This window comes from Talpa europaea (assembly GCF_964194135.1).
Source record: "Talpa europaea genome assembly, chromosome: 3".
Taxonomy (NCBI): Eukaryota; Metazoa; Chordata; class Mammalia; order Eulipotyphla; family Talpidae; genus Talpa; species Talpa europaea.
Window position 1 is genome coordinate 19,783,110 of NC_140069.1, and position 26,220 is coordinate 19,809,329.

At 33.0% G+C, this 26,220-nt stretch overlaps 1 protein-coding gene across 1 annotated transcript in view; it reads left to right on the forward strand.

Annotated features, from left to right (window-relative positions):
- Positions 1–26,002, forward strand: part of CSMD3 (CUB and Sushi multiple domains 3) — a gene marked incomplete at both ends in the record, with an annotated part of 827,299 nt that extends 801,297 nt beyond the window's left edge. The window contains 8 exons of the mRNA XM_084229760.1: positions 5,585–5,696; positions 7,955–8,134; positions 10,119–10,184; positions 15,259–15,417; positions 17,232–17,344; positions 19,599–19,686; positions 21,717–21,852; positions 25,843–26,002. Of these exons, the coding sequence (XP_084085886.1) occupies positions 5,585–5,696; positions 7,955–8,134; positions 10,119–10,184; positions 15,259–15,417; positions 17,232–17,344; positions 19,599–19,686; positions 21,717–21,852; positions 25,843–26,002 (1,014 nt within the window). The remainder of the gene's footprint in view (positions 1–5,584; positions 5,697–7,954; positions 8,135–10,118; positions 10,185–15,258; positions 15,418–17,231; positions 17,345–19,598; positions 19,687–21,716; positions 21,853–25,842) is intronic.
- Positions 26,003–26,220: the final 218 nt, after the last annotated feature.

Below are 26,220 nucleotides of genomic sequence, written 5' to 3' on the forward strand. Positions count from 1 at the left end.
CAAGTGGAAGTCAAAGGGAACTAATGGAAAAGTAATATCTTCAAGAAAAACAGCCTAGGGCTTTCCTAGTGGCGCAGCTGTTGAGTGCTGCACTGCGAAGCTGTCTGCAGCCTCTGCAGCGCCCATTAGATTCCCCACCGGCCGGGGAGAACCCCACATGGCGCGGCAGACCTCTCCTGTCTCGCCCGCTGCTCCCCTCAGCAGTGTCTTCGCTCCGTCTGCCTGTTCTGCTTCCCGCTCTGGCTCTGGTGAATTCTCTCACTCTCTCGTGCTTCTGACCTGTACCTCAGTTCTTGTATAAAATAAATCTTAAAAAAAAAAAAAAAAAGAAAGAAAGAAAGAAAGAGGAAAAACAGCATAGGGTCTCCTTTGTGGCCTGGGGATTGAGTCTCAGCTCTATCACCACTGTAGACTGAGTTTGATCCCCAGCTAGGGAACTAACCTACATGGTGCAGCAGACCTCTGTCTTCCCCACTGTTTCCCTCAGAAATGTAATTAGTAAATACACCTGTTCTGCTCCCCACTCTGTCTCTGGTAAATCATCTCACATGCACCTCAGCCCTACACCCCAGTTCTTCTATGCAAAAATAAATTTTAAAAAATTAAAAAAGAAAGCAATTTAACTTACCATGACAGTGAAAGAAAAGAAAAATCGGGGATAGTTGTGAACATAAAAAATTCTCAAGTTGGGCCTCCCCGGTGGCGCAGCGGTTGAGCGCTGGACTGAGAAGCTGCCCGCAGCCTCTGCAGTGCCAGTTCGATCCCCAGCTGCTCCCCGGCCTCCGGAGGAGGGTCCCGCATAGCGCACAGACCTCTCCTGCCACCCACTGCTCCCCTCAGCAGTGTACTTCGGTCCTTCTGCCTGCTCTGCTCCCCGCTCTGGCTCTGGTGAATTCTCTCACCCTCCTGTGCTTCTGACTGTACCCAATGCGTGTATAAAATAAATAAATAAATAAATCTTTATTAAAAAAAAAAATTCTCAAGTAGTAGTATGTAAGAAAAAGTAAAAATAAGTGAGGAAAAAATTGAGCAAATACTATAAGGAAGATGTGAGGTCTATGAGGAAAAGTAAAGATGAAAAAAGGATAGGGCCTCCCTGATAGTGCAAGGGATTGAGCACAGCACGTGAAGCTATCTGCAGCCTCTGAAGCACAAGTTTGATCCCCACATGGCCCAGCGGACCTCTCCTGTCTTACCTGCTGCTCCCCTCAACAATGTATTTCGGTCAGTCTGCCTGTTCTGTTCCCTGCTCTGTCTCTGGTGAATCCTCTCATCCCCCATACTTCTGGCCTGTACCCCAGTTCTTGTATGCATAAATAAATAAATCTTAAAAAAAGAGGATCAGAGGGAGACTTCTGAGTTAGAAAAATATTTTAAAAAAGGGAGTTAATCAATAGGGCAATAAGACTAAAATATGTTTGTGTTATAAGGTGTATGTAATACTAAAATATTTCAAACATTGTCATTGATGTGGGAAATTTCAGAAAAATAATTTGCAACCTATTAATATACAATACATAGTTGGGTTGTCTGTGTTAGAATTTTCTAACATGCCCAACCATGTATGACTGGCTTTTTGTTCTCCCTTTTCCAATTTAGATTTTATGTAAATATTCAGTATATTCTTTTTGTGATAGGCATCTAAAGAGAGCCAAAGCACATACTGATTCCAAAATGAAACTGACATTTTACACATTACTCAGTTGCCTTGTATTGCAGGGTTTTCTAAATTGTACTATTTTGTTGAAACTCAGTGTGAACCTGAAGAACATCCATTTCTAAAGGCAGTAGTCATCAAAGGCACCATTTTTTGCTGCTAAAAATAGTTTTCATTTATCTACAGTTTGGGCACAGTATGACCATTGATTTAATAGTGTTTCTAATTCTTCCAGTTTGCCTCAGGTCTCTCTAGATAATACAACAGTGTAAAAAAGTGTCTTAGTCTCTATTGTATCAGTGTGTTAAGAAAACTTTAGACTTGCACCTCAATAAAATGTTTTATTTATTGATGTAAACACTGAAAAATCTGTAACTAGCTGAAAAGTGCTAGTCTTCATCATATAGACAAAGAGACCAAACTGAATTCTTTTGATGACAGAAAAACCCAGTGACAATATCCTGATAAAACAGAATTTTATGTTGATGTCTGTGCACTAAATGAGGGGATTTTCTGAAGAATATGACTCCTTTCTACTAAATACCCATTAAAATAATGAAAATAGAAATGAATAAGATTGATTTCATAGTAGTCATCAGATTAGAATGGTCACTCAACATCTTAAAAATTCTATTACAATCATTGAAAAATATAATATCAAAGATAATCTAATCCTGAATTCCCTTGAATTCATATTATTTGGCCAATACATATTTATTAGATCAGTGTATTCAATCTAGATAAATATGAATGGGCTACGCTTAAAATATAGTAAGGTCTAAATAGAGTAATTACATTGCTATATTAAAATTACAAATTAATAAATATATTAAATCAGGTACATCAACTTTTTAAAATGAATATGGTCGATATGTCTATATAAAAATACTAATTTTAATTATTGAATCTGTGTAGAGCCAATAGAATTTTTAAAAATTGTATAATTTTAACTGATAGCAATTTATTGGTGGGTTCAAAATACATATGGTATTATATAACTTGAAAATACATCTCTATTAGTCTAGAAAAACTCTTGCTTACGAGTAACAATTTTGAGTTAGTTTAAGCCTAAAGTCATTACAAGTCATGTGCAGGTATGTCCCACACCCTAAGGAGAAGAATTCAAGAGGCCTCATCAGTCTGAAAAATGTACAAATTGGCAATGTGACCAAGTATGTGTCCTCTGTATTTTCATGTCTGTCATATACAGAAAGTGATATATTGTTTCAATTTCCATTGCAAATTTCCAGAGGGAGAATAATATACCAACTTTGGTGAACACCCCTGATTTAATCAGGTGACAATTAGTAACTTAGTAAAATCACAGCTAGGAAGCTCACTTCTGGAAGGAACAAGAGAAAGAGGAAACTTAGTAATCACAATGGAAATCAAATCAGTTTTTTATTAATCTCTTTAATGCATTCTCTTTTTCTATATAGACATGTAGATTTTTGGATATACATATAAGTGTGACCATATAAAAATGAATTACCTTTGAATTATGGGAAAACTCATATTGAAAAAGAGTACTCAACATAATTTTCCTTTTGATCCAAAATATTGTAAATTGGAAAAATTGTTGGAAGAAAATAGATCGGTAGTTAAAGGGAGTAGCTGTCAAATGATTGATTGAACATCTAGATTAATTATAATTTATGCATAAAATATTTTATTAGAAAAATTAATTAGATATAGAAATTTCTATGATGTTACTTTTTTCCTACAAATAATCAAATTATATTATGCATGTTTGAAATTACTTGGAGTCAGAAAGGCATATGACAAGAAGCCATAATTTCAAACTGACATTGAATAAAGTTGGAAAGGGATAAGGCAGTGTATAAAATATACTATGAAGTTGATTTATTGCTCATATAATTATTTACTAATGCACTTTTTTTTATTAAACTGATGATTTAATTGACTTTAACAAATTCTGAATAAAAAAATTATAAATTTGTATAACTTGATATATTAGATATCTGGTATATTTGTGATTTTCTTTTTTTGTGCGCCAATTCTTCAGCTCTGCATGATAGTAGTCCCATATAATATACAAATGAATGAGCAAACATACACATTTAAACTTTCTTGTTTTTAATTTAGGTAACATTGGTTTTCAACATTGTTGTGATTTAGAAGTATATGATCATACCCTGAATGGTAGAGGAGGGAGAACAATGTTTTTGCAATTTTACAAAAATAATTATTAAATGTGTTAGTGGTATATAGAAATTCCTTAAATGGATTTTAGTTCTACATTATCTGGTTAATATCTAAGGTGATCTTAATATGAGTTGAGAACTTTATAGAAATGAAGAAATAAATCTTATGCATAAAAACAAAAAATGTGTAATTTGTTTCTAATATCTGAATAATGCAAAAATTTGATGAAATAATCCAAATGTACCTTTCAAAGAACAAACCATTTCATGATTTCTAATGTAAAGAGAAAATTGGCAGCTCTCCTGGGTCAATACTGGAGAAGTGGAGACTTGTTAGATGATTATTGTCATTGTCTATGACCATAGTTCTCCTAGTATGTCCCTGACCAGGAGCAGCAGAATTACTTGGGAACTTGTTAGAAATACAAAGTCTTCCCATGGTTTACATAGTCAGAAGCTCTCTATTGGCTCAGATATCTTTTGATAAAGTCTTCCAGTGCTGATACCTGCTGAACTTTAAGAACAAAAACATGCAGAAAAAAAGAAATGATAAGGACTAAAGCACATTGTGGGAAAAAAGAAGGGGACCTCTTGAAATTAACAGATAAAATTATCAATATTTGGTGGGGGGATTTATGGAGTCAAAGAAGGCACCAATAACATTGATCTAAAATAAAGTAGAATTATTGGGTTGACAGGTAATTGGTTTGTAGAAACAGTTTGACAGAAGAACAGAATAGCCAAGCTTTAAGATCAGTCACATTATTTAGGCTATCTCAGAAAGTGAAAATCTGTAGCACCATATTGTATAGTTTTAGAGAGTATGTAAATAACATGTTCGGGAGCACAAATTGGAGGATTATGATTATATCGGTACTATGTGAACTGTGTCCCCTCCCTGGAGTTGAGCAGTAGTAACCCTGGCTAAAATTCAGGTATCAAGGTAGTAAGATTAAGATGAAGGTGTTATGGGAAACAATGTGAGACAACTAGAAGGAAAATGTTATTAGAGAATAGCTAGTAGAATTGAATGCTTCTGGTGTAGCATTCATTGTTCTGGGTGGTAATGGGATTTTGAGAAATGGCAGAATTTATCTACTCCCAAGGTCCAAAGGAAATTTTAAAAAGTTATGTCACATTAGGCTTAGTTTCATATTGCTTTAACAGGTCAGAGTAGGAAATAAAGAGGAAGGCAGAAAACAGGATCTGGGTGTTAAGCCCTAAGACAGCAATTTAGCATTCACAGACTCTAATTGCTAGGGAAAGTGGAAATGGCAAACAATAATATCCCTTATCTTATTCTCCACCTCTAATCATTTAATAATGACTAAACCCCTTTGCCTCTAATCTCATATTGTATTTATTGCTTTTCATATCTATTGTCTCCTGTGTTTTAATTATCTTTATTTCCATATCTATATCCATCTTCATTGATCTATTTTTGTTTAACTCTGTCTCTCCCATATTCAAATACTGCATATTTACATTTTGGTATCATGTATTTTCTTCTAAATCAATACTTACATTTGCATTGGGAACTCAGATATTTAATGACGATATACCTATAAAGAGATCTAAGCTTTTCCTCTAGTCTTGATTTTTCCCCAATTTTTAAAAGATTAGATTTCAATTTCTTTTCTATACAGCTTCTAGCTTGCAGACTATCTTTTGAAACATTTTTATATCCAAGGTTTTCATTGTTGTTGTTATCGTTGAAGTTACATTGGAATATTTGTTTTTTTTTCTTTATAATTTGCTGTAGGTAGGAAGTGTTGTACAGTTCCATTGCAAAAAAGGACACCTTCTTCAAGGGTCTACAACACGCACTTGCCTTCCTGACCTCACATGGAGTGGGATTCAGCCTGAATGCATACGTAAGTATCATGGCCAAAAATTATACATATCATGGATTAGGACTCACCTGTACATTTCCTTCCACATATGAAAATAAACACATTTTTACAGTTGCTGTATCACATTAGTTATTGAGATTATTATGAGATATACTTATGTAAACAATTTTATTTTTACTATATCATAATTCTATGCCCACTGAAGAGCACTCTCTCTTAAGATATCAGAAAACATGAGGCACAATTTTGTTCCCCTTGAAAACTTACTGTATTCAGCTTGGTCACATCATACTTACAGGTGATAAATAGTGAATAGATTCATATGTGCCAATAATCTGAAATACTGCAAGATATAAGAGGCTCCAATAAAGATACACTTAACCTTTTATTATTTATGAAACTCTGTGAGAAAGAAATTCTCTGAAAGAAAATGTTTCTTTCTCTCTGAAAGAAAATATTCATGAACACTATGACCTAAAATTTGAATACTATCTCAGTCTTTTCCTGAGTTTTTAAATACCCTAAATATCATTGACTCTAAGTTGAGAGGACTGTACATATTAAAAACAAAGCCCAAGGTCACTAAGGAACATTTTCTGACTTACAGTTAAAAATAAATCTAACCTGGTGACTTATTTATCCCTTCTCTCCCCCAAACTACCTCTTTCATTCTCCTTCCTTATCTTTCTAAATTCTTAGAGGAAAAAGAGTAAGATGGAATCAAAATACTCATCATAACTGAATCTAGCTTTTAGGATTTGCTGAAGTCCAAATAAGTTCCATGAATTACCCTTCCCTTATTCACACAATACAAACAATCCTGGTTCTTCCTGAAGGCCCTGTGGATCTTCCACATACTGAAAAGCAAGAGAGCACTCCACTGAGACATCCCATCATATGGTCTTTTATTTAAATATGACAAAATTCCTTAAAAGAAGATTTCTCAGAGCATGTATGGTAGAACATCTGTGAGGGATGAAACAAGATCTTTCATAGTAAACCAAAGTTCTCTGAGGACTTGAATTTGGGATATGATTTAAATGAAGATAAACAGCCTTTGTTACTGCAAAGCATCACAGAATTTCTAGTATGTTCACAATGTGGGGATTGAAAATGCAGCAAAGACAGACATATTTGTGCTTATCCATAGCAATATTTCCCCCATGAGGATGAATTGCCATTAGTTGAATTATATTAAGCATAAACCATATAATTCAATGTTTATTGCATAGCATTGCAAACTCTTTGCTATTACTTTAGCTTTGTGAATCACCATTGGGGAAAAATAGAAATATTATTTTTTTCCAAACTAATGTGTCAACTGAACACATTTTTCAGAGACCATCTTTAAGGATTTATATATATGATCAAATGAAGAAATGTAATCTTGTTTAGGTGGAAATCATTTGTAAATCTGTTCAGAGGAAACAAACAAAAAAAAAAGATCCTTATAAAGCACAAAACAGGTAAACTTGAGGGTAAGGCCAGTAAGAGTGGTAAGTATAGATGTAGTGAACTCAAAGGAGAGAATTGGGAGTGGGAGGAAAATTGGAGAAAAAGGATAAAATATTAAATGAATGAAAAGTTACTGCTAGAATATTATCAGAAAATTCCACATGTAAAAAAAGTCATTAAAGTGTACTTTCCATGAAAGAAAGTATATCAGAACAACAGATAATGAACTATAGGTAGATTTAACTCTAGAAAATACCTTTTGCTAATTTAAAATAATCATCAAATTTAAGAATCATAAAATATTTCTTAAACTCAAAGAAAAACTGGATTTCACAAAATATAAAAGCTATCTTACTGCATTTTTGAAAGTACACTATTCAACTCACTTCAGTAAAGAAGATTGCTACCAGCATATCCCTGGGTTCATACCTACTGGGCAGAGTACTTTTGGTGTAAAGAGCCATTTCAGAAGATTGGTCAAGAAAATGCCATTCAAGAGATATTCCGCATTTATCCATTGTGATTTCTAGAATGGTGATAGTGTATGCATTTATGAGAGTAGTTATCCCACAGTTTGTCTTTTTTCCCTTCAGTTTACTGTTACATCTTCTTATGGTCCATGAATAGTTATTTAGAAAAAGTTACCCTATGAAACCAATGTTTATATACATTGGTAAAATTCCCTTGATTCATTAGAATAACAATTGAAAGATATATTTATATATGAAAGCATTGACATACTTCTAAAATACATCACCACTCAGGACTCAGATTTTTCTTAACAATCCATAAATAATGAGCATTTTTGTCTTTTTAAAATATAGCCCACAGCTGTAAACAGCCAGAAACTCCTGCTCATGCAAATGTAGTAGGAATGGACCTTCCATCCCATGGGTATACACTAATTTATACCTGCCAGCCTGGCTTCTTCTTAGGAGGTGGAACCGAACATCGAGTGTGTAGATCTGATAACACCTGGACTGGAAAAGTTCCTGTTTGTGAGGGTAAGTTTTCTCCATAGATGCTTTGAACAAAGATATTGTACTATATCAGAATCCCTTAGATGCAGAAGATATAAACAACTCAGATCAGCTGAGGAATAAGTGACATTTATTGGCCAACTACAAGAGTAGATGTGATGTGGATACTGCTTAACCCAGAGCCATAGACATATTATTCAAGTCTTTTTTATATTCCATACTCTGCTTTTATTTTTTTCTTAGTTCTCTGCTCATGGTAGATATATTTGTTTTCTAGAGCTGAATAATAAAATACTACAAATGTAATCATTACAGATTCTGTTTTCAAATAAAGTCATATTTTCAGACTCCTGGTGAATAGAATTTTGAAAGTACACTATTCAACTCACTACAGTAAAGAAGATTGCTATCAGCATACCTGGGTTCTTTCCTACTGAGCAGAGTACTCTTGGTGTAAAGAGCCATTTCTGAAGCGTGGTCAGGAAAATGCCATTCAAGAGTCTACTTGTCACAGTTTTGAATGGACTTCATCTTAATATCCATTACTCAGCCAAGATGATATGGTTGTTTTTGCCAGACCTAAATGAAGTATTCATATCTGTTGCAGTTTGACTAGTACAAACACTATCTGGGCAAGATATACGAAGTTTACCAGAGGAAAAAGGGTTATGTTCCCCAGTGAAGGAGCAAAGCACATTTTTTTTTTTTAGAATTATTAATAAGGTCATCAATAAACCCCATCCTGTTTTTTAAAGATTTATTTATTTATTTATGCATACAAGATCTGGGGTACAGGCCAGAGATGTAGGGGGTGAGAGGATTCACCAGAGACAGTAGGGAACAAAACAATCAGATTTACCAAAGTACACTGCTGAGGGGAGCAGGGGAGAGACAGGAGAGGTCTGCAGAGCCATGGGTTTCCTCCCTGGCCGACCAGGGATCAAACTCGTGCTGCAGAGGCTGTGGATTGCTTCATAGTGTGGTGCTTAACCCACCAGGGAGATCCCCTTCCTATTTTTTTGAAACCTCCTAATTCCTGATTATGTTACTATCACAAATGTGAATAACTTTCTCCTTCATGAAATGTTCATGCCCTCGGGCCTCCCTGGTGGCACAATGGGTTAAGCACAGCACTATGAGGCAGTCCCCAGCCTCTGCAGCACGAATTTGATCCCTGCCCGCCAGGAGCTACCCACATGGTGCAGCAGACCTCTCCTGCCTAGCCCGCTGATCCCCTTAGCATGTATTTCAGTCAGTCTGCCAGTTCTGCCCCCCACTCTGTCTCTGGTGAATCTTCTCACCCCCACATCTCTGGCCTGTACCCCAATTCTTGTATGCATGGATGGATAAATCTTTAAAAAAATAAAGTTCATATTCTCTTCTCTTAGCTAGAACATTACTATTTTTTATTTTAAAAATATTTTCATGATAGATATCACTAATATGTAAGATATTATTCTCTTATTTACTTGTTATTGTCTTTCTTCATTCTGTTATCATTTCATTTTATCCATCCATCCTCAACTAGAAAATACTCTCAATAGATATAGAAAATTTGTTCAATGTGCTTACAACTAAAATTTTACCATCTGTATCACTGAAGTGTTCTACAAGTATTTTTTAAACAAATGACATTTTATTCCTTCATAATTTTAGCCAGCCACCTTTATTCTTTTCTACCAATGCTTTTTAAAATGTTTATTTTTAAGTTTCTCTTCCTTTCACTCTGTATGCTCTCACTAAGTAATCTCATTCAATCAATGATTCCAATAGTCTTCTCTGTGGAGATTATTTACAAATTAATATGTCTAGCTCATTTATGTTTACTTTTTAGTCAACCTCTCAAGTTCCTCAAAGACATTTCAATACTCAGTAAATACAAATCTAAACTCATAACATTTTTCTTCACCGTGTTCTTCTTTTGGTATTGCCTATTTCAGTGATATCATTATGATGTGTGATATGTGTTATAAATTATATTAACCTGTGTGAACATTTCTTTTCATAGCTGGTTCCAAAATATTGGTGAAAGATCCTAGACCTGCACTGGGAACGCCCAGCCCAAAGCTAAGTGGTTAGTATTTTCATTTGTTTTCTAGAATTCATGATTTATAAAAGTGAGCTACTTGCGTTCTCAATAAAGTGACTATTTATTTAGAAAAATATATTCAGTATGGGAAGGCTATGCATTTGATTACTTGGAATTTGAAATTTGATAATTTGTATTATAAGGTGTTGAATTTTAATATTCCAAAAACATTATTTATAGTTCTCTCAGTAAGACTTATCTTCAAGTGTATCAACAAATGACATAGAATAATGGCAATGTTTCATTTAACATATTAAGATGAAAATTATATATATATAAAACTTTTCAATATATATATTTTTTTATAATAGAACTAAATGCATTCATTACAAGAATAAAAATTCAGGAATTTCTAGAAGTTATTTATTTTCAGTTATTTCATTTAAAAAATACATTTTAGACCCTAATCTAGTCATTAAAACATGTGCTTGAAGTCACACAGTTTTGATGTAATTCTAATGTTATATGTCCCCTAGTCTATGATGATAGAAAATATATTTGATATATCTGCGTCTCCATTTCTATATCTACACATAAGACATGAATATTAAATTACTATAAATGAACTTCATTAAAAAATGCTTAAATCACAGTAAGTGCTCAATATATGAGTGCTTTCTATTTTAGTATTACTATTATCTTTAAATAATATAAATGAAAAATTATAAAAAAATATTAAAGGCCTGGTATGTAATCTTAACATTGGAAACAGATTTGGCTCAGTTGTATTGAGCCAGGAATAATGTTAGGATACAATTTTAGTTAGATTCAGACGTTCTCAATGTGCGTTCTATAAAACTAGTTTGTGTAGGCAACCAAAGAATACATCAACATCACAAAAGAAGGGTAGCAATGGAGTCAGAAAACCATAAAAGTCTATCAGTGACAAAAATTTTCCAAGGGAAATGCTTTATATAGGAGTTGATGAATGTTCTAAATAGTAGCTCCAGCATTTCAAATATAAACATGGACTTTAGTAAAAGATTGGTAGTGGTCAGCATTAAATAAATAAGGTAGACCAAAAAAAAAAAAAAAGAGAGAGAGAACTGAAGGACATATTTCATAAACTGAACCCAATATGCATGTATAAAATTTTCTGCTTCAAATTATTATAGCACATAATTTTTCTTAAAGGAATATGGGAAATCTATAACAAATAAATCTATTCAAATTTCAAAGCGAATTTAGTTCTCATCTAACCATGATGCAATCAAAAGTTAAGAATATATGTAAATTCCTGAATGTTTAGAAACTAAGGACAAAATTAATTCTATGAATAACTTATTAACAAAAGAAAAAATTAAAGTGGAAAATATAATTTAATTATGCTGGGGAAACAAACTATAGAAACTTGAAAACTGAATCATATGGTTTGGCAATATATTGTTCTAAGTACACTAGAAAAAGGGAAATCCTCAGTGTTAGTGAGGTAAGTGTCCCTATTAAGAAGATATAAATAGTATCCTGGGTAGCTTAAAAAAAGCATATATTGATGTAGTGAAAAATGAACAAATACATTAAAAAGCAAAGATATAATGGAAGAATCTCAGAAGATTCAAAAGTAGTTCTTTGAAAAAATAAAGTAGAAAAATTTCTGGTAAGATTTATCAAGAAAGAAACAAATAAACAGTAACAAAAGAAAATGTAAACATAAGGAGTAGATTAAATTAGAAATACATTAACAGGAAACTGTTAATAACCATCAACCTACAGAAAATTAAAATGGAAAAAATACTCAAAATTGTATCATATTGGACTAATAAAAGATAATTTATATAAATATATAACAATAAAGTAGTAGTTAAAACTGTTTCCACACAAAAAAGCAGAACCATATGTTTCTACTACTAATAAATTTTAAAGGAACAGAATGGGTCTGGATCATCCCAATTTCATAAAAACTCTTGTGGTCAAGAAAACTCATTTTAGGGCCTCCCCGGTGGCACAGCGGTTGAGCGCTGGGTTGGGAAGCTGACCACAGCCTCTGCAGCGCCGGTTCGATCCCAGGCTGCTCCCCGGCCACCGGAGGAGTGTCCGGATTGGCGCGCAGACCTCTCCTGCTGCCCCCTGCTCCCCTCAGCAGTGTACTTTGGTCCTTCTGCCTGCTCTGCTCCCTGCTCTGGCTCTGGTGAATTCTCTCACCCTCCTGCGCTTCTGACTGTACCCAGTGCTTGTATAAATAAATAAATAAACAAACAAACAAATAAATCTTAAAAAAAAAGAAAAGAAAATTCATTTCATGTGTCCAACATACACTAATATCTCAACTGAAGGTATCTTAAAAGGGGAAAGTCACAGACCCACTTGAGGCAAGATTATACATTTTAAAAGCCCATATAAAATCTTAACAAATCAAATCCAACTTTATGGTATAGATGATATATCATTATCAAATTAGTTTCATAATAGATATGCAGGACTACTTTGATGTAAAATAAATTGTAAAAGTAATCTATCACACTGAGATTAATTTGTAAAATATTTTGATCATTGTAATATATGCACAAAAATATTTTAGGAGATTCAATATTTATTAATATTTTTAAGTCTAAATAAATTAGCAACAAAAGGAATTTCTTTAACCTGAGTAAAAATATCTATAAAATTCTAGAGCAAATGTCATCTTAAATGGGAAAACAGTAGAAGAAGCACTTCATTTAAAATCACGAATGAGCCATGGGGATTAGATTACTCAAAAGTAACAAGACTGAAATTTGTCAATTATACTAAAGTCAGGAGCATTATACTTGATTGTGTAATATTGTTAAACCTCTAAATGAAGTTTAAATTCAAATGTGTCTTGAAAGATCATGACCAGTCCTCCTTTCACAGATATCTATTCACATAAATGATAGTTGGACAACACTTTAGAGTTTGTGAAGAATTACCAAACACACAATTACATTTAAATTTCAAAATACTGGTTTGCAAAATTAATAGTAAAAATGCCTTATCGTTTCCTTTGTACATATAAATGAATGACTGAATAGTGACTGCCACTCCCATCCTGTTATGAATAATATTTCTTGGTTATGTGCAGGCAAGGTGGAAGTTGCAGATGGTATGTTCAAGTGGTAGAGAGAGGCTCACCAAAGACAATTTTGTGCATTCTTCCAAACTCCACGTTCATTGATGTTATGTTGGTAGCTTGAAATCGTCCATTATGTGAATATTTAAACATTAGAAATTAGCAAATACTACAAATCAATGTGGTATGTTTTTTTCAGAGAGCCAATTGTTAAATATTTAACTATACACTAATGATTAATCCTATTCTTTACATTGCTATTTTCTCCCACCATTGAAGTTCTCTGTCATCTCCTTCAACAAACACTACTTAATTTCCCTAAACACCATAGACAACATCATTAGATGTAGCAGATTTTCATTAAAAGGTTCGGGTGTAACCAAGAGTAATTACAGTACAAGCCAGGGGAAATAAACAATCAGAGAGACAACAACAAAATTATTTATCGAATGCCTCCTATTTGCCAGGCACTGCTGTTAAAATATCTTTCTCCCTTGCTCCTCATCTTATCTCCACAACTAAGAGCTTGTTTACCCTAAAATTCCCTACATTTCTAGTGCTGAACAATTTAACCTGTCACTTCCTCCTGAAAACATGTCCAATTTCATTATTTTTAAAATAAAATCTCTTTGGAGTGCTCACTAAATCAAGGCTCTATCATACACAGTATCAAATTTTTAGGTAAGGTTCCCCCGTGCACAGAGAATATACCTGTATTTTAAAATTTGGGGCAGGATTAAAACTAGAAGCAAGACTTGGAAAGATTCACAGAATCAGGACTATGGACTTTTCATGAAACTATATGTCTAGTAAATATATGTATGTGTGTGAGCATGTGTGTGTATACATGTATATTTGTATATATAAACACCTATGTAGTACACTGTAATATGTACAGTCCCCGAATTTTATTTACATAATAACAATAATTATTGGTAGCAACTAACACTTAACTAAATACTTCATATGTAGTATCTCATTTAATCTTCAGTCTCATGTTGATAGAGTCACTCAGTAAAAAACTCAATTCTTGAGCATATTTTATTTTCATTCTCTCCAATAATTGTACTTCACTGGCTTTCTGAATACAATTCAAAGAAAACTTGAAATCTCAAGGTCTTTGTCTGAGTAGTAAGAAACACAACATGCGGGAAAATCAAGTGATAAATTGTCAATAACTTGTTAGGGAAAAAAAAGCTTTCCCTAGATTTTATATTATTCATTCATTAACCCAGATAGGCTCGGCCCCTTTGAGAGAAGATTTCTCGGGTGTCTGTAGAGTGGAAACTTGTTCTTCCTCAGGAGCATCTATTATAGTAATAATTGAACTGGGTATTTTTTTAAGATTTATTTATTTATGCATACAAGAACTGGAGTACAGGCCAGATGGGGGTGGTGAGAGGATTCACCAGAGACAGAGTGGGGAACAGAACAGGCATATTGACTGAAATACACTGCCTAGAGGAATAGCAGGTGAGACAGGTGTGCTGCGCCATGTGTGTTTGCTCCCTGCCAGGGGATCGAACTCATGCTGCAGTGACTATGGATAGTTTCATAGTGCTGATACTTAACCTCTTCTGCCATTTTTATAAAGACACTTTGCAAGGGGAGGAGAGGGCAATTGAAGTAGCTTTCTCTTGTGAATTGGTTCCACTTCTAAAAGCAGAGCTGGACTTTGGCACTTGCATATAAACTGACTTGGCTCAGTAAAATTTTATTCTCTTTCTGAAAGATATATAGGAGACCAAATATAAATAAATATACTATTTAGCTGTGCTCTACAGATAACCTCATGACTTTAATTGTTATTGTCTATCTCTTATTGATGACTCATGTACAAATCTATGTTTTCAGAGTTTTTATTTATCTTAAAAAAAGGAAACACTTTTACATGAAGAATTCATTTTATAGTATTCAGTATTGTGTATTTAGCAAAATATCATTATTTAATAAATTACTATTCATTAATCTAATGTTTATATTTACAGGGCACTATAAGATTAATGTGTATGTTATTTAATTTATTCACAGTTCCTGATGATGTTTTTGCTCAGAATTATATATGGAAAGGTTCTTATAATTTCAAAGGAAGGAAACAGCCCATGACCTTGACAATTACTAGTTTCAATGCTTCCACTGGAAGAGTCAATGCTACACTCAGCAATAGCAACATGGAACTGCTACTATCAGGTACCACATTATAGAGCATCCAAAAGCCCCATCATGACATTATTTCTATGGTGATTTCATCCTTTTTATTAGTTTTTTTTTCTATTGTGAAATATTATATTTTTTGTAAGCCATAGTTTTTTTTTCAGAAATAAGACTGTATAAGGTTTTTGATTGATGCATGAATATTGTAGCACAAACACAAAACTTTGTGATCCTGAAATAAAGTCTCTCAAAAATATTTTTATACAGGTAGAATAAGGCATCATAAATTACAATAAAACTTTTACTTTGAAAATAACTTTATTACACTTAAGTCTCTCTAATAGACCATTATATGTAAATTTCTCTAACACACCCAACAGACCAGATCAGTGATTTGCAAGCCATTTTATGGCTACAAAGTCATGTCTTCAAATAACAATGTTTAGGTGGTCACCAAAGTTTAAGACAGGAAAGGTCTAACACTAGACTACTTTAAATGGGAATAATGAATCCAGAGCTCCATCCGCCTGCTTGATCTTCTTAGTTTCTGTTTCCTCTGTATAATGTACATTTCTCTCTTTATTTTTGATGTTCTGATTTGTCTATCATTCATGTTTTCTCAAATGTCATCTCTTTAGTGATATTCTGATAACCTTATCAAAGTAATCTTTTCTTTACATAGTCAGATATATTCTTAGTGTTAGACAGTTTTTCCTGCTTCATTTTTCTTTATTTCACTATCTGAAATTGTATTGTCATGTCAAATAATATCCTATCATCTTTGAATATTCCAACAATATAAGCTTTAAGAGGACATCTCCTTACATTCCAGTTAATTACTGTATCTCAGAAGTTATAATAGCATGGGGATAAGATGGACCTTGATGAATTAATGCCAAATTGATGTTTGAGTTATTGCTGCCATTCATTATTTCTAAAAATATTGATAAATGTACATATGAAGCATATACATAAAACATCTTGGCTATATATATATCCTTTGTAGTTACAAGATCAAATTGTCTGTTTTATAAATAGAATGGAAAATAAAATTGAAAAACCTATTGATTTTTTAAATTTTAGAACTATCAAGTATGATTTTGTATTATTAATAGATCTTGCATTAAAACATACAAGTAGAGAAGTTAATATATTTTTTAATTGTATTGGTATAATTTTTTAAAATATGTATCAATACATTAAAGTATATAAATTGAGAGAAACTTTATGACAAAGAGAAATGCATTTAAATTGTGATTGCTGATTTAATTTGAAACAAAGCGTTTTTCTGTAATAGAGTTAAATGCAAAATAAATCTATGCTTCCTCTAAACTAGAAAATTTTTTAAGCAAATTCCAAAAAGTATAGAATAAATGAATATTTAAATTACTGTGACTGTTTCCCCTGTAAATCAATCATAACATTTCACAGCAATATCATTTTTAATGAATTTTATGTCTTTTCCTATTAGCTGTATTTTCCTTTAGATCAAGATCTATGTATCATTATCTTTATATTCGAAGCATATTTTTATGATATTTATTACATACGTGAACTATTAAGTGAGTTAAGGAGTCACATTTCAACTAAATAGTTTAGCTTCAGATTACAGATATAAATGTGTATTGCCAGTTTATAAAAAAAACATTAGGGATGAAGGCAACCTTGACTTGGATATGTTTTATATTCTTTTATTTATTTATTTATTTTATTCTTATTTTATATAAGAAATAAGAATAAAATAAATAAATATATATAATGAGTTATATATATTTAAGAAGTTATAGATAGTGGAATAAAACATAACTATTTAGAAAATTAGTATACTAAAATGTCCTTACATTTTACAGGGGTATATAAAAGCCAGGAAGCTCGCCTAATGTTACACATCTCTCTGATTAAAGTACCAGCTCATGGTCCTATGAAGAAAATGAAGGAGGAAAATTGGGCCATGGATGGCTTTGTAAGTAGAGTTCTGTAAAATTTGCTACTAATTTTGACAACAAATTTATAATTTGTTATGAAAATTACAGAAAAAGGGAATTTTGAAAGGTGCCAGTACAAACACACATCATTTGTGCTATGTCTTATATAATATGTGCTATATATGCTATTAAACATACATATATAGAGGCAATATTACTATTATTGGTAAATTATTTTGAAAAAAAAAGTTATCCAGTATAAATATTTAACAAAGTGTCAAACCTAGGGTTATTATATTCTGGAATGTTTGGCTTTCTTTTGTAATGTTTGTGTGGAGGTATGCACATAGCTTTTCATTGGTTTCATCAAAATGTGTCTTGTTTGCAGTTAGCACTATGAAGCTAAATCTGGATAAAATATGATTCCTTCTTTGCCTGGGATCCCTGTGTATGGTATCTGGTATATGCAAAACACTAACAATATGAATCAGAAAAAAATAAGAAGGTCTACTAAATTGAAGCTCAAATTTCAAATATTTTATAAAGTTGTCTGTGGAGAGGAAGATATGTGTATTGATTCCTGTGGAGAGGTTACCATCAGAGCTTCAGCCTAGAGTCACCATGTCCTAGTCAGTAACTTAAGGGAATGGAGTGTTTAAATTGACAGTTGGAAACAGCAAGTCTTATATTCATGTGGTGCCAGGAGTTTTTAACTGAAAAATGAACATAGGAGCTCTGATCATATCCTCTAAAGTAACGATCCTAAGAATACCTTGCAGGAAAGATGATAGTAAGTTGATTAAGGTTTCAGTAAGTTTGATTTTTAAAGGAAAAATAATATCCCCCTTTCTCTGTCAGTAGTGTGACTTATGGAATCAGGGCTAATTTATGTCTTCAGTGCACTCATATTGTTTATTTGGATTTTTTCATCTAGGAAACGACATTAATTCATCCATTAAAATGTTAGAATTTGAGCTTTTACTTTTAGAAGCATTTATTTTTAAAATGGCCATTCCCAGAGTATGATATCTGCTAATAAGGGAATAAATCACTTGCTATGAAATGTCAGGCTTCCCTGCATGGGTTGGTATGATATTCAGCTTTTCAGTATGAAGACTTAAACCTTTTTTTATAACTTTTATAATTACAAAGATGATTTATATAGCTTATTGACATTAAATAGAGCAAACCTCAGGGTAAAATGATGTTACTAATCATTGGGACCCCTGAAATGTATCAATTCTTATCTGTGATATCAAATGGCACTATGCCTATGAAGTAATTTTTAAATTTTAGACTCCCTTAAATGAGATGTAATGCTCAATATTTATAGCATTCGACCCAGTCAAAGAAATCTCAGGGTCAAACAAAAAGTGTTTCATTTTTTCTCTTACATCTGAAGTCAGTTGTGGGGATTCTACACACATTTCAGGTCTATCCAGGTATTTCATTCTGGGGTTCCATTCTGGAGGAACTGCAGCTACCTGCAGCTCATTCCTCTTATGTGATATGTCATAAATTCTATTTGCTGGCTTTTACATCTCTATCGAGTTATAATTGTTATATTCTTTATTGTACACCATCTTAAAGTGTACGATAATGTTTTTGCAGATATATGTACCCATAATCACAGTTGATTTTAGAATATTTCATCACCTGAAGAAGAAACTCTCACCCATTAGCTATCAACCCACCCATGTACACCTCACTGCCACCTCAACCTTAAGCAACCACTCATCTGTTTCTGTCTTTTTAGATGCCCTGTTCCTCATTTTCATATTTATGGAATAATATAGTGTGTCATCTTTGTGACTAACTTTTTTCATTTATTATAATAAGAAACCTGTTTCTGAAGGCCTGGACTTGGATCTGACCTATTATGACTTCCATTGGCCAAAGTAAATCATAGTTTCAAGCTAAACTCAATAAGATAGGAATTATATTCTCCCCATCGATGTTGGTAAAAGGAAGAAGTCAATATATGCTGAACTGTAATCTATTAGATTGTCACTAATACATTATTTTAATTGATACTTGTCTCATTCGTTTCATGTCATTGACATTTTTGATGTTTCTTAGGCTAAAATAAATCTATATATCTATAACTTTATCTTAGTAATCCAAGATCTTTTTCCCAATAACATAGTTACTTAAAAGTGATGACAAACTCGTACAATGTGCTGGGTTTTCCGTAGCAGAAAACTGTCGAGGAAGGGATGCTGCATAATATCTGTGAAGTCTGGGAAAACAATTTTGGCCAATCTGCAGATTTAATAAAACTTATATTTTTAGGTTTCTGCTGAGCCTGATGGAGCTACATATGTATTTCAAGGATTTATTCAAGGGAAAGATTATGGGCAGTTTGGATTACAAAGACTGGGTAATGTGTTCATATATTATTCCTTTACTTCTCCAGACATCATAAAAAAAAAAAATACAGTGGATTCTGTACATTAGGCAGCATTACTACAGTTTGAATTTTGCATTGTCAGGACTATACACTAATGCATTTGATAACCTTTTAAATAATCACTTTCTTCAGAATATTATTTCCCTGTGTCCAGAGAAATAACCAACTCTGTCCAGCGTTTGGCTTTTCATCATATTTCTCATAAACATGACAAACTGCCTTGCCCTTCAGCAAGTTAAAAGGAAAAAAAAGTGGTATAGATATAAAGGAAAATTTTAAACTTTAAATTATTTTATCCTAGCTCATAAGAAAGGAAATAATTCTTTTCATTTTGAATATTGTAATTTTCTTAATTCTCTAGGAATGTGGCAGTACTTTAAGATGCTCATAGTGTCTAGAAAGGGCAAATAACTGAGCAATGGACCATTTTGGGGGGTTTATGCTTGTCAGGTTTGTAAATTTTCTGTGATGGGCGGCACAGTTTTTGTCATTCTTATTTCCAGCTCTTCTAAATTGTACTATCATTCTTCATTCAGCGTATTTAAAATAACTTTTGGTATGTAATTTTCATAAGGTGTACTGTGTCTCATTATTATACTGTGGCATTAAAATAAAGAATTCAAACTGTAAAACAATTATTTGACATTTATTTTTAAAGCCCTATTACCTTTACATAAAATATACTGAATCACTGGAAAAATAAGCTATAAAATAATGCACTTTCTTCAACCTGTGCTAAGATATGGCTTAGATGAATATTATTATCAAATAGGGAAATTATTTTTCTCTAAATGAACAATAATAACATGACACCATTTCAGATAATACCTTGCCTAAAATTTTGTTTTAGAAAGAGGGTAAAATATTCATTAATGCAGTATATTAACACAATCATGTAATTGAATGCAAAATGTTTTCAAATAACATTCCCCAAAGCGTCTAAAACCCACATATCTAAACAGAACCTATTAAAAAAAAAAAGCTCTTCCCTTCTGTAAAAGAACTGTTACCATTTCCCACCAGTCCCTGTGCCAAAATGTTGACAAACCTGATTTTTCTCATTTTCTAACTGTGCTAATATCATCAACATTTACTTTGTCCTAACTAGGGCACTTCTAACACTATGCCTACTTACCTCATTCACCTCACAAACAAGTTCTGATGGTTTTAGTCACAGAATGTTCCCTTAAATCTTTATTTTGATGTTCTTCCTAGTGTTGTAGTTCATATATCAATATCTGTTTTCATCTGAGTTATTGCTACAACTTTCTAAATATTTCCTGGCTCTGGTAAGGACTTCCTCAATTCCATACTATCTTAGTCACTATTCTAAAGCCTATATCTTATTATTGTGTCTTTTATTTCGAAAACACTTCCAACTATTCCTCACTGTAAGTGGGCAATAAGTTTGAGCTCCTTACAGTGACATTAATGCTTTTCATGATGTAACCATAACTCCTCGTTATAGCCTCCTTCTCTGAACATGTCCTTTTCCACAGATACACTGATTGCTCGTCACATTCTGTAAATATGCCACTCATCTTCCCATTTGTAGACTTAAGATGGTATTGCTTTCTCCTCTATTCACTATTCTAATGATTTTTCAAAGTCAAGCTCATATTGTAGGACATTGAGAAATATTCTTCAATTCCATGGGATGGAATTTCTCCTTCCCTACCTAAGTACATTGACCATTAATTCTTGCTTAATGTATGAACGTGTTTATATTTCTTAAGTCTTCCCACAGTCATATAAATTCTTCAATTCAGGACTCTGCTCATTTTTATTCTGTGTCCTTTCTTAGAAAAAATACTCATAGTACACAGGGTGTCAAATTGTGTGGTAATAAGTAGAAAGGTTTCTGAATTATTTTTGTTTACTATATACATGTCCAAATAGTTATCTTGAAAAAGGAAGAAAATAATTGGTTCATGAATGTAGAAATTAATTGTGATTAAAAGAATTAACTTTGTATTTATAATTTCCTTTTTATTTTATAGGACTGAATATGTCAGAAGGTTCAAATTCTTTAAATCAACCTCATGGTACAAATAGTAGTTCTGTGGCCATTGCTATTCTTGTGCCTTTTTTTGCACTTATATTTGCAGGATTTGGATTTTATCTTTATAAACAAAGGTAAGTTTGTTGATTTTAAGTACAAAATGTTTCCCAAATCGAACCTTCATACTCCTTTACTATTAAATTACAATTCAAATTTCCACTTTTTCTGGGTTGTTGCAATTTCTGTGTGCCAGCTATCATCACAATTGATAAAAACCTCATTTCCCCTGCCCATCCCTTCACCACCCCCACATGCACAAAGATATGTTACTCTGTTAGGTTCCCCGATCATTCAATTTAACCCTTCCTCATTCTGCCTGTCAATTTCCTGCTACATAACTAATTGTACAAATTATTTTTCCATTACCCATAGTGATAATTTAGAGTTACAAAACTTAGGTTAAGGTTTAAATTGAAAAGGTGATATCAGCTGCCAGATTTATTTAGAGAAGTATAAAGAAACTGTGTCTAACTCTCTTAGTTCACATGACAATATTCACCAATTTCACACAGGCAGACAGATGGTAAAATCCTGTAACATTCACTTTCATCTGCTGTTGCTTTCTGGAGTTTATGTAATGAATATGTTATATTTGTGATGTATCTAGTACATGACTCTATGTATTATTACTAATTCTTTGTTCACTACACCCATTACAACATCCTAGTGAAGGACTGTACTGTGTTTTACTTTAATTCTCCACTGTTGAGGGCATACTGTATCTAGAAAAAAATTATGTAGGTAACCAAATAATTAAATGAAATTACCTAAATGCATTTTTCTAAACACTAATGCTTTTATTATAAATGCCAGTTATTTATCTAAGAATGATTCAATTAATATTATAGGAACTTGTAATAATTGTGTATTAACAGCTTTTAATCTTGTCGATAGCAGACTATTAATGATAAAGTTAAATTATTTATGAGGAAAGTTATGACAATCTTTTTTTATTCTGGTAAAATACACATTAAACCATTTGAACAATTGTCGGTGTACAACTCAGTGGCATTTAGTGCATACACAGTATCATGAAACCATCAACATTAATTCCAGAATGTTTGCATCATTCTAAGTGGAAATTTCACTCATTCGTTGAACATTAACTTCCCATTCCTGTCACCTTTATCCCAGTCAACTATTACCTGTTTTCTGCCTGTGTTTGTTTCCCATTGTGGGTATTTCACATACATGGAATCACATAATAGTGTGGCATTTTGTATCTGACTTCTTAAACTTAACATGTTTTCAATTCCATCCATATGATAATGTGCATCAGTCCCTTATGTGACTGAAAAATATTCCATTTTTTGATTGAATGGGTTCTGTTTGATTATATCTATTCATCAGTTGATAGACATTTAGATTGTTCCTGCTTTATAGCTGTTGTAAATAATACTGCTAAATACATTTGTGTACACATTTTTGTTTGCACACCTTTTTGATACAGTTTTGTACAACAGTTGCAATTTTATATCCCCACCATAATGTATGAAGTTTCCATTTTCTTCACATACTTGCCAACAATTGTTATTTTCTGTTTTTTAATTATAACTATCATAGTGAGTGTAATGTGGCATCTTGTTTTGGTTTAATTTCACATTTCCTTAATTACCAGTGACACTGAGCATCTTTCATGAGTTGTTGACCTTTTGCCTGTCTTCTTTGGAGAAATGAACTCTTTCCCCATTTTTTAATTGTGTTACTTGTCTTACTGTTTTTTTTTGAGTTGGGGAATTTGTTTATATATTCTGAGTAGTTATCTTATTTGATATATGATTTACAAGCATGTCTTCCTGCCTGTGGGTCCTATTTCCACTCTCTTGACTTCGCCCTTTGATGTGCAGCGGTTTTTCACTTAGATGCAGTGTACACTCTCTATTTTTCTTTTGTTACTTGTGATTTTGTAATCATATCTAAGAAACAATTGTCAAATCTGAGGTCCAGTAGTTTTAGCTGTATGTTTTCTTCTTAGAGTTTTATAGATTTAGCTCTCATATTTAGAACTTGATCCATTTTAACTTAATTGTTAAAATGGTTTGGACTTTTCTTAAAAAAAAAAAAAAAAAGATTGGGCCTCCCCTGGTGGTGCAGCTGGTTGGGCGCAGCGCTGTGAAGCTGTCCGCAGCCTCTGCAGCACCAGTTTGATCCCAGCCGGCCAGCGAGGGTCCCACACGGCAGACCTCTCCTGTGTCTCCTACTGCTCCCCTCAGCATTGTATTTCAGTCAGTCTGCCCTGTTCTGCTCCCTGCACTGTCTTTGGTGAATCCTCTCACCCCCCCCCCCATCTCTGACCTGCACCCCAGCTCTTGTATAAATAAATAAATAAATCTTAAAAAAAAAAAAAGATTTGTTTATTTATGCATACAAGAACCTGGGTTTAGGCCAGAGGAACCGGTGATGAGAGGATTCACCACAGACAGAGTGGGGAATCAACTGAAATACACTGCTGAGGGGAGCAGCAGGAGAGATAGGAGCGGTCTGCTGCACCATGTGGGTTAGCTCCCTGGCCAGTGATTGGCCTCATGCCACAGTGACTAGTGATAACTTGGTAGTGCTGAGGCTTTAACCCCTGTACCACCAGGGAGGCCTAGACTTTTCTTTTTCAAAGGTTGATGATATGATTTTCCCTGAAGCTATTTCTTAATATTGGCAAGAAGGATGCCCCTTACATCTTTTGATTCATTGTTAGAAGGAAATTGATGTTTATGTTTTTTAATGTGAATCTAGCATGAGAAAAGAAAGACAAATATGATTCTAAATGTCGTAAGATACACCTGAAAAAAGAAAATTGAAAGCAATTAAACAATATAGTTGATGCAATTGAGAGAAACAAGATAGATTTAAAAATTGTCCTTGAAATCATCTAACAATTTTTAGTATAGAGAAAAAGTTAGAAAATATTTTTGGGACAGTAAAATAATATAATAGCAAAACTTGGAATATGCTTAATGATTGAGAATTTTCAGTGTTTGATATAAACAAGAGTTGAGAAGCACATTTATTTTGAGATGTTCCTTTTTTAGGAATTAGGTCCCAGAAGCAGAGATGGGCAAGTCTGCATTTGTCTCATCAAAAATGTAAGCAAATTATATAATGGGATGTAGGAAAGAGACATTAAAAATCAGCATTAGTCATAGAATGAGAAATAAAGAAATGAAGAATTCAGGACCAGCAATTTTCACATCTCTGCTTAGATTCCATCTGCTTTGTTAACCAAATACATGTTCAATTATTAGAAACTCTTTTGAAACTATTTGCATGAACGATATCAGTCTAGTCATTTCCTCAACAATTTTAATCGAACTGTTCTAATGTATATCATTTTTAGCAAATCAAAATCTATGTTTCTGGGGATATTCCCAAGAACTTTCTCGAATTAAGCCTCAGCATTAGTTGACTGCTTTTCCATTTGGTGCTTATTAGTGTGCAGAACTGAGTTCTTATCTTTCAAGTCTCAGATTAAATTTTATCTCCTCAGAGATGTTTTTCCTGTGACTGCTCTTAAAGTGGCACTCAATTACTTCTATCATATTAACAATTTTCCTTTTCAGCAAAAAATATTCTCTTTACCTTGTATTTTTTCCTGCTTTATTTATTTTTAAATTGCTGATTATTTTCTGTCACTATAGTTTGAACTCCAAGAAAGTAACTACTTTGTATGTTCTTTTTAAAAATGATATATCCAATACCTAAGAATATGCCTGGCACATGAGATGTTCAATAACTGTTAGGTGAATGTATGAATGAATAACATTGACATTAAATTTTATCATCATTTATACTGTGCATACTAATTCATAAGTGTGTCTTTCATAAGAAAATTGATGTGAATCATCACATTTTATTTATGCCTATTCATATTGGTGCTATATAATAATATGTATTATATATATTTAAGTAATGAAAGTTACTCCAGACTATATTGAGTTGATTTTTCAATTAATATGTTTGAGCTATATTTCCAATCCCACTGATAATTCAAGTATGATATTTTTGAGACCTACTCTGCTGTTTCTAGAAGAAAGCTAACACACATAGCTAATCAGTGTTCTCATTAACAGGACTGCACCCAAAACACAGTATACAGGATGTTCAGTACATGAAAATAACAATGGCCAAGCAGCGTTTGAAAACCCCATGTATGACACCAATGCGAAGTCAGTTGAAGGGAAGGCAGTACGTTTCGATCCCAACTTGAACACGGTCTGCACAATGGTATAACACGGCAACGCTTTGCCTTCTTCAGAACTTGGAAATGGACACACAAAACAGTGCACATTTAGTTCACTGCTAAACAATTTAAAGCACACTTTTCAGGACTTGCTGGGTCACCTTTTCCTGAGGAATGATAGAGAAGAGTGTCTTTTCATAAACTGGACCATAATTCTTCTTCATGTTTACCATGGAGAGTTTTACAGAAATTTGGCTGCACTCTGAGA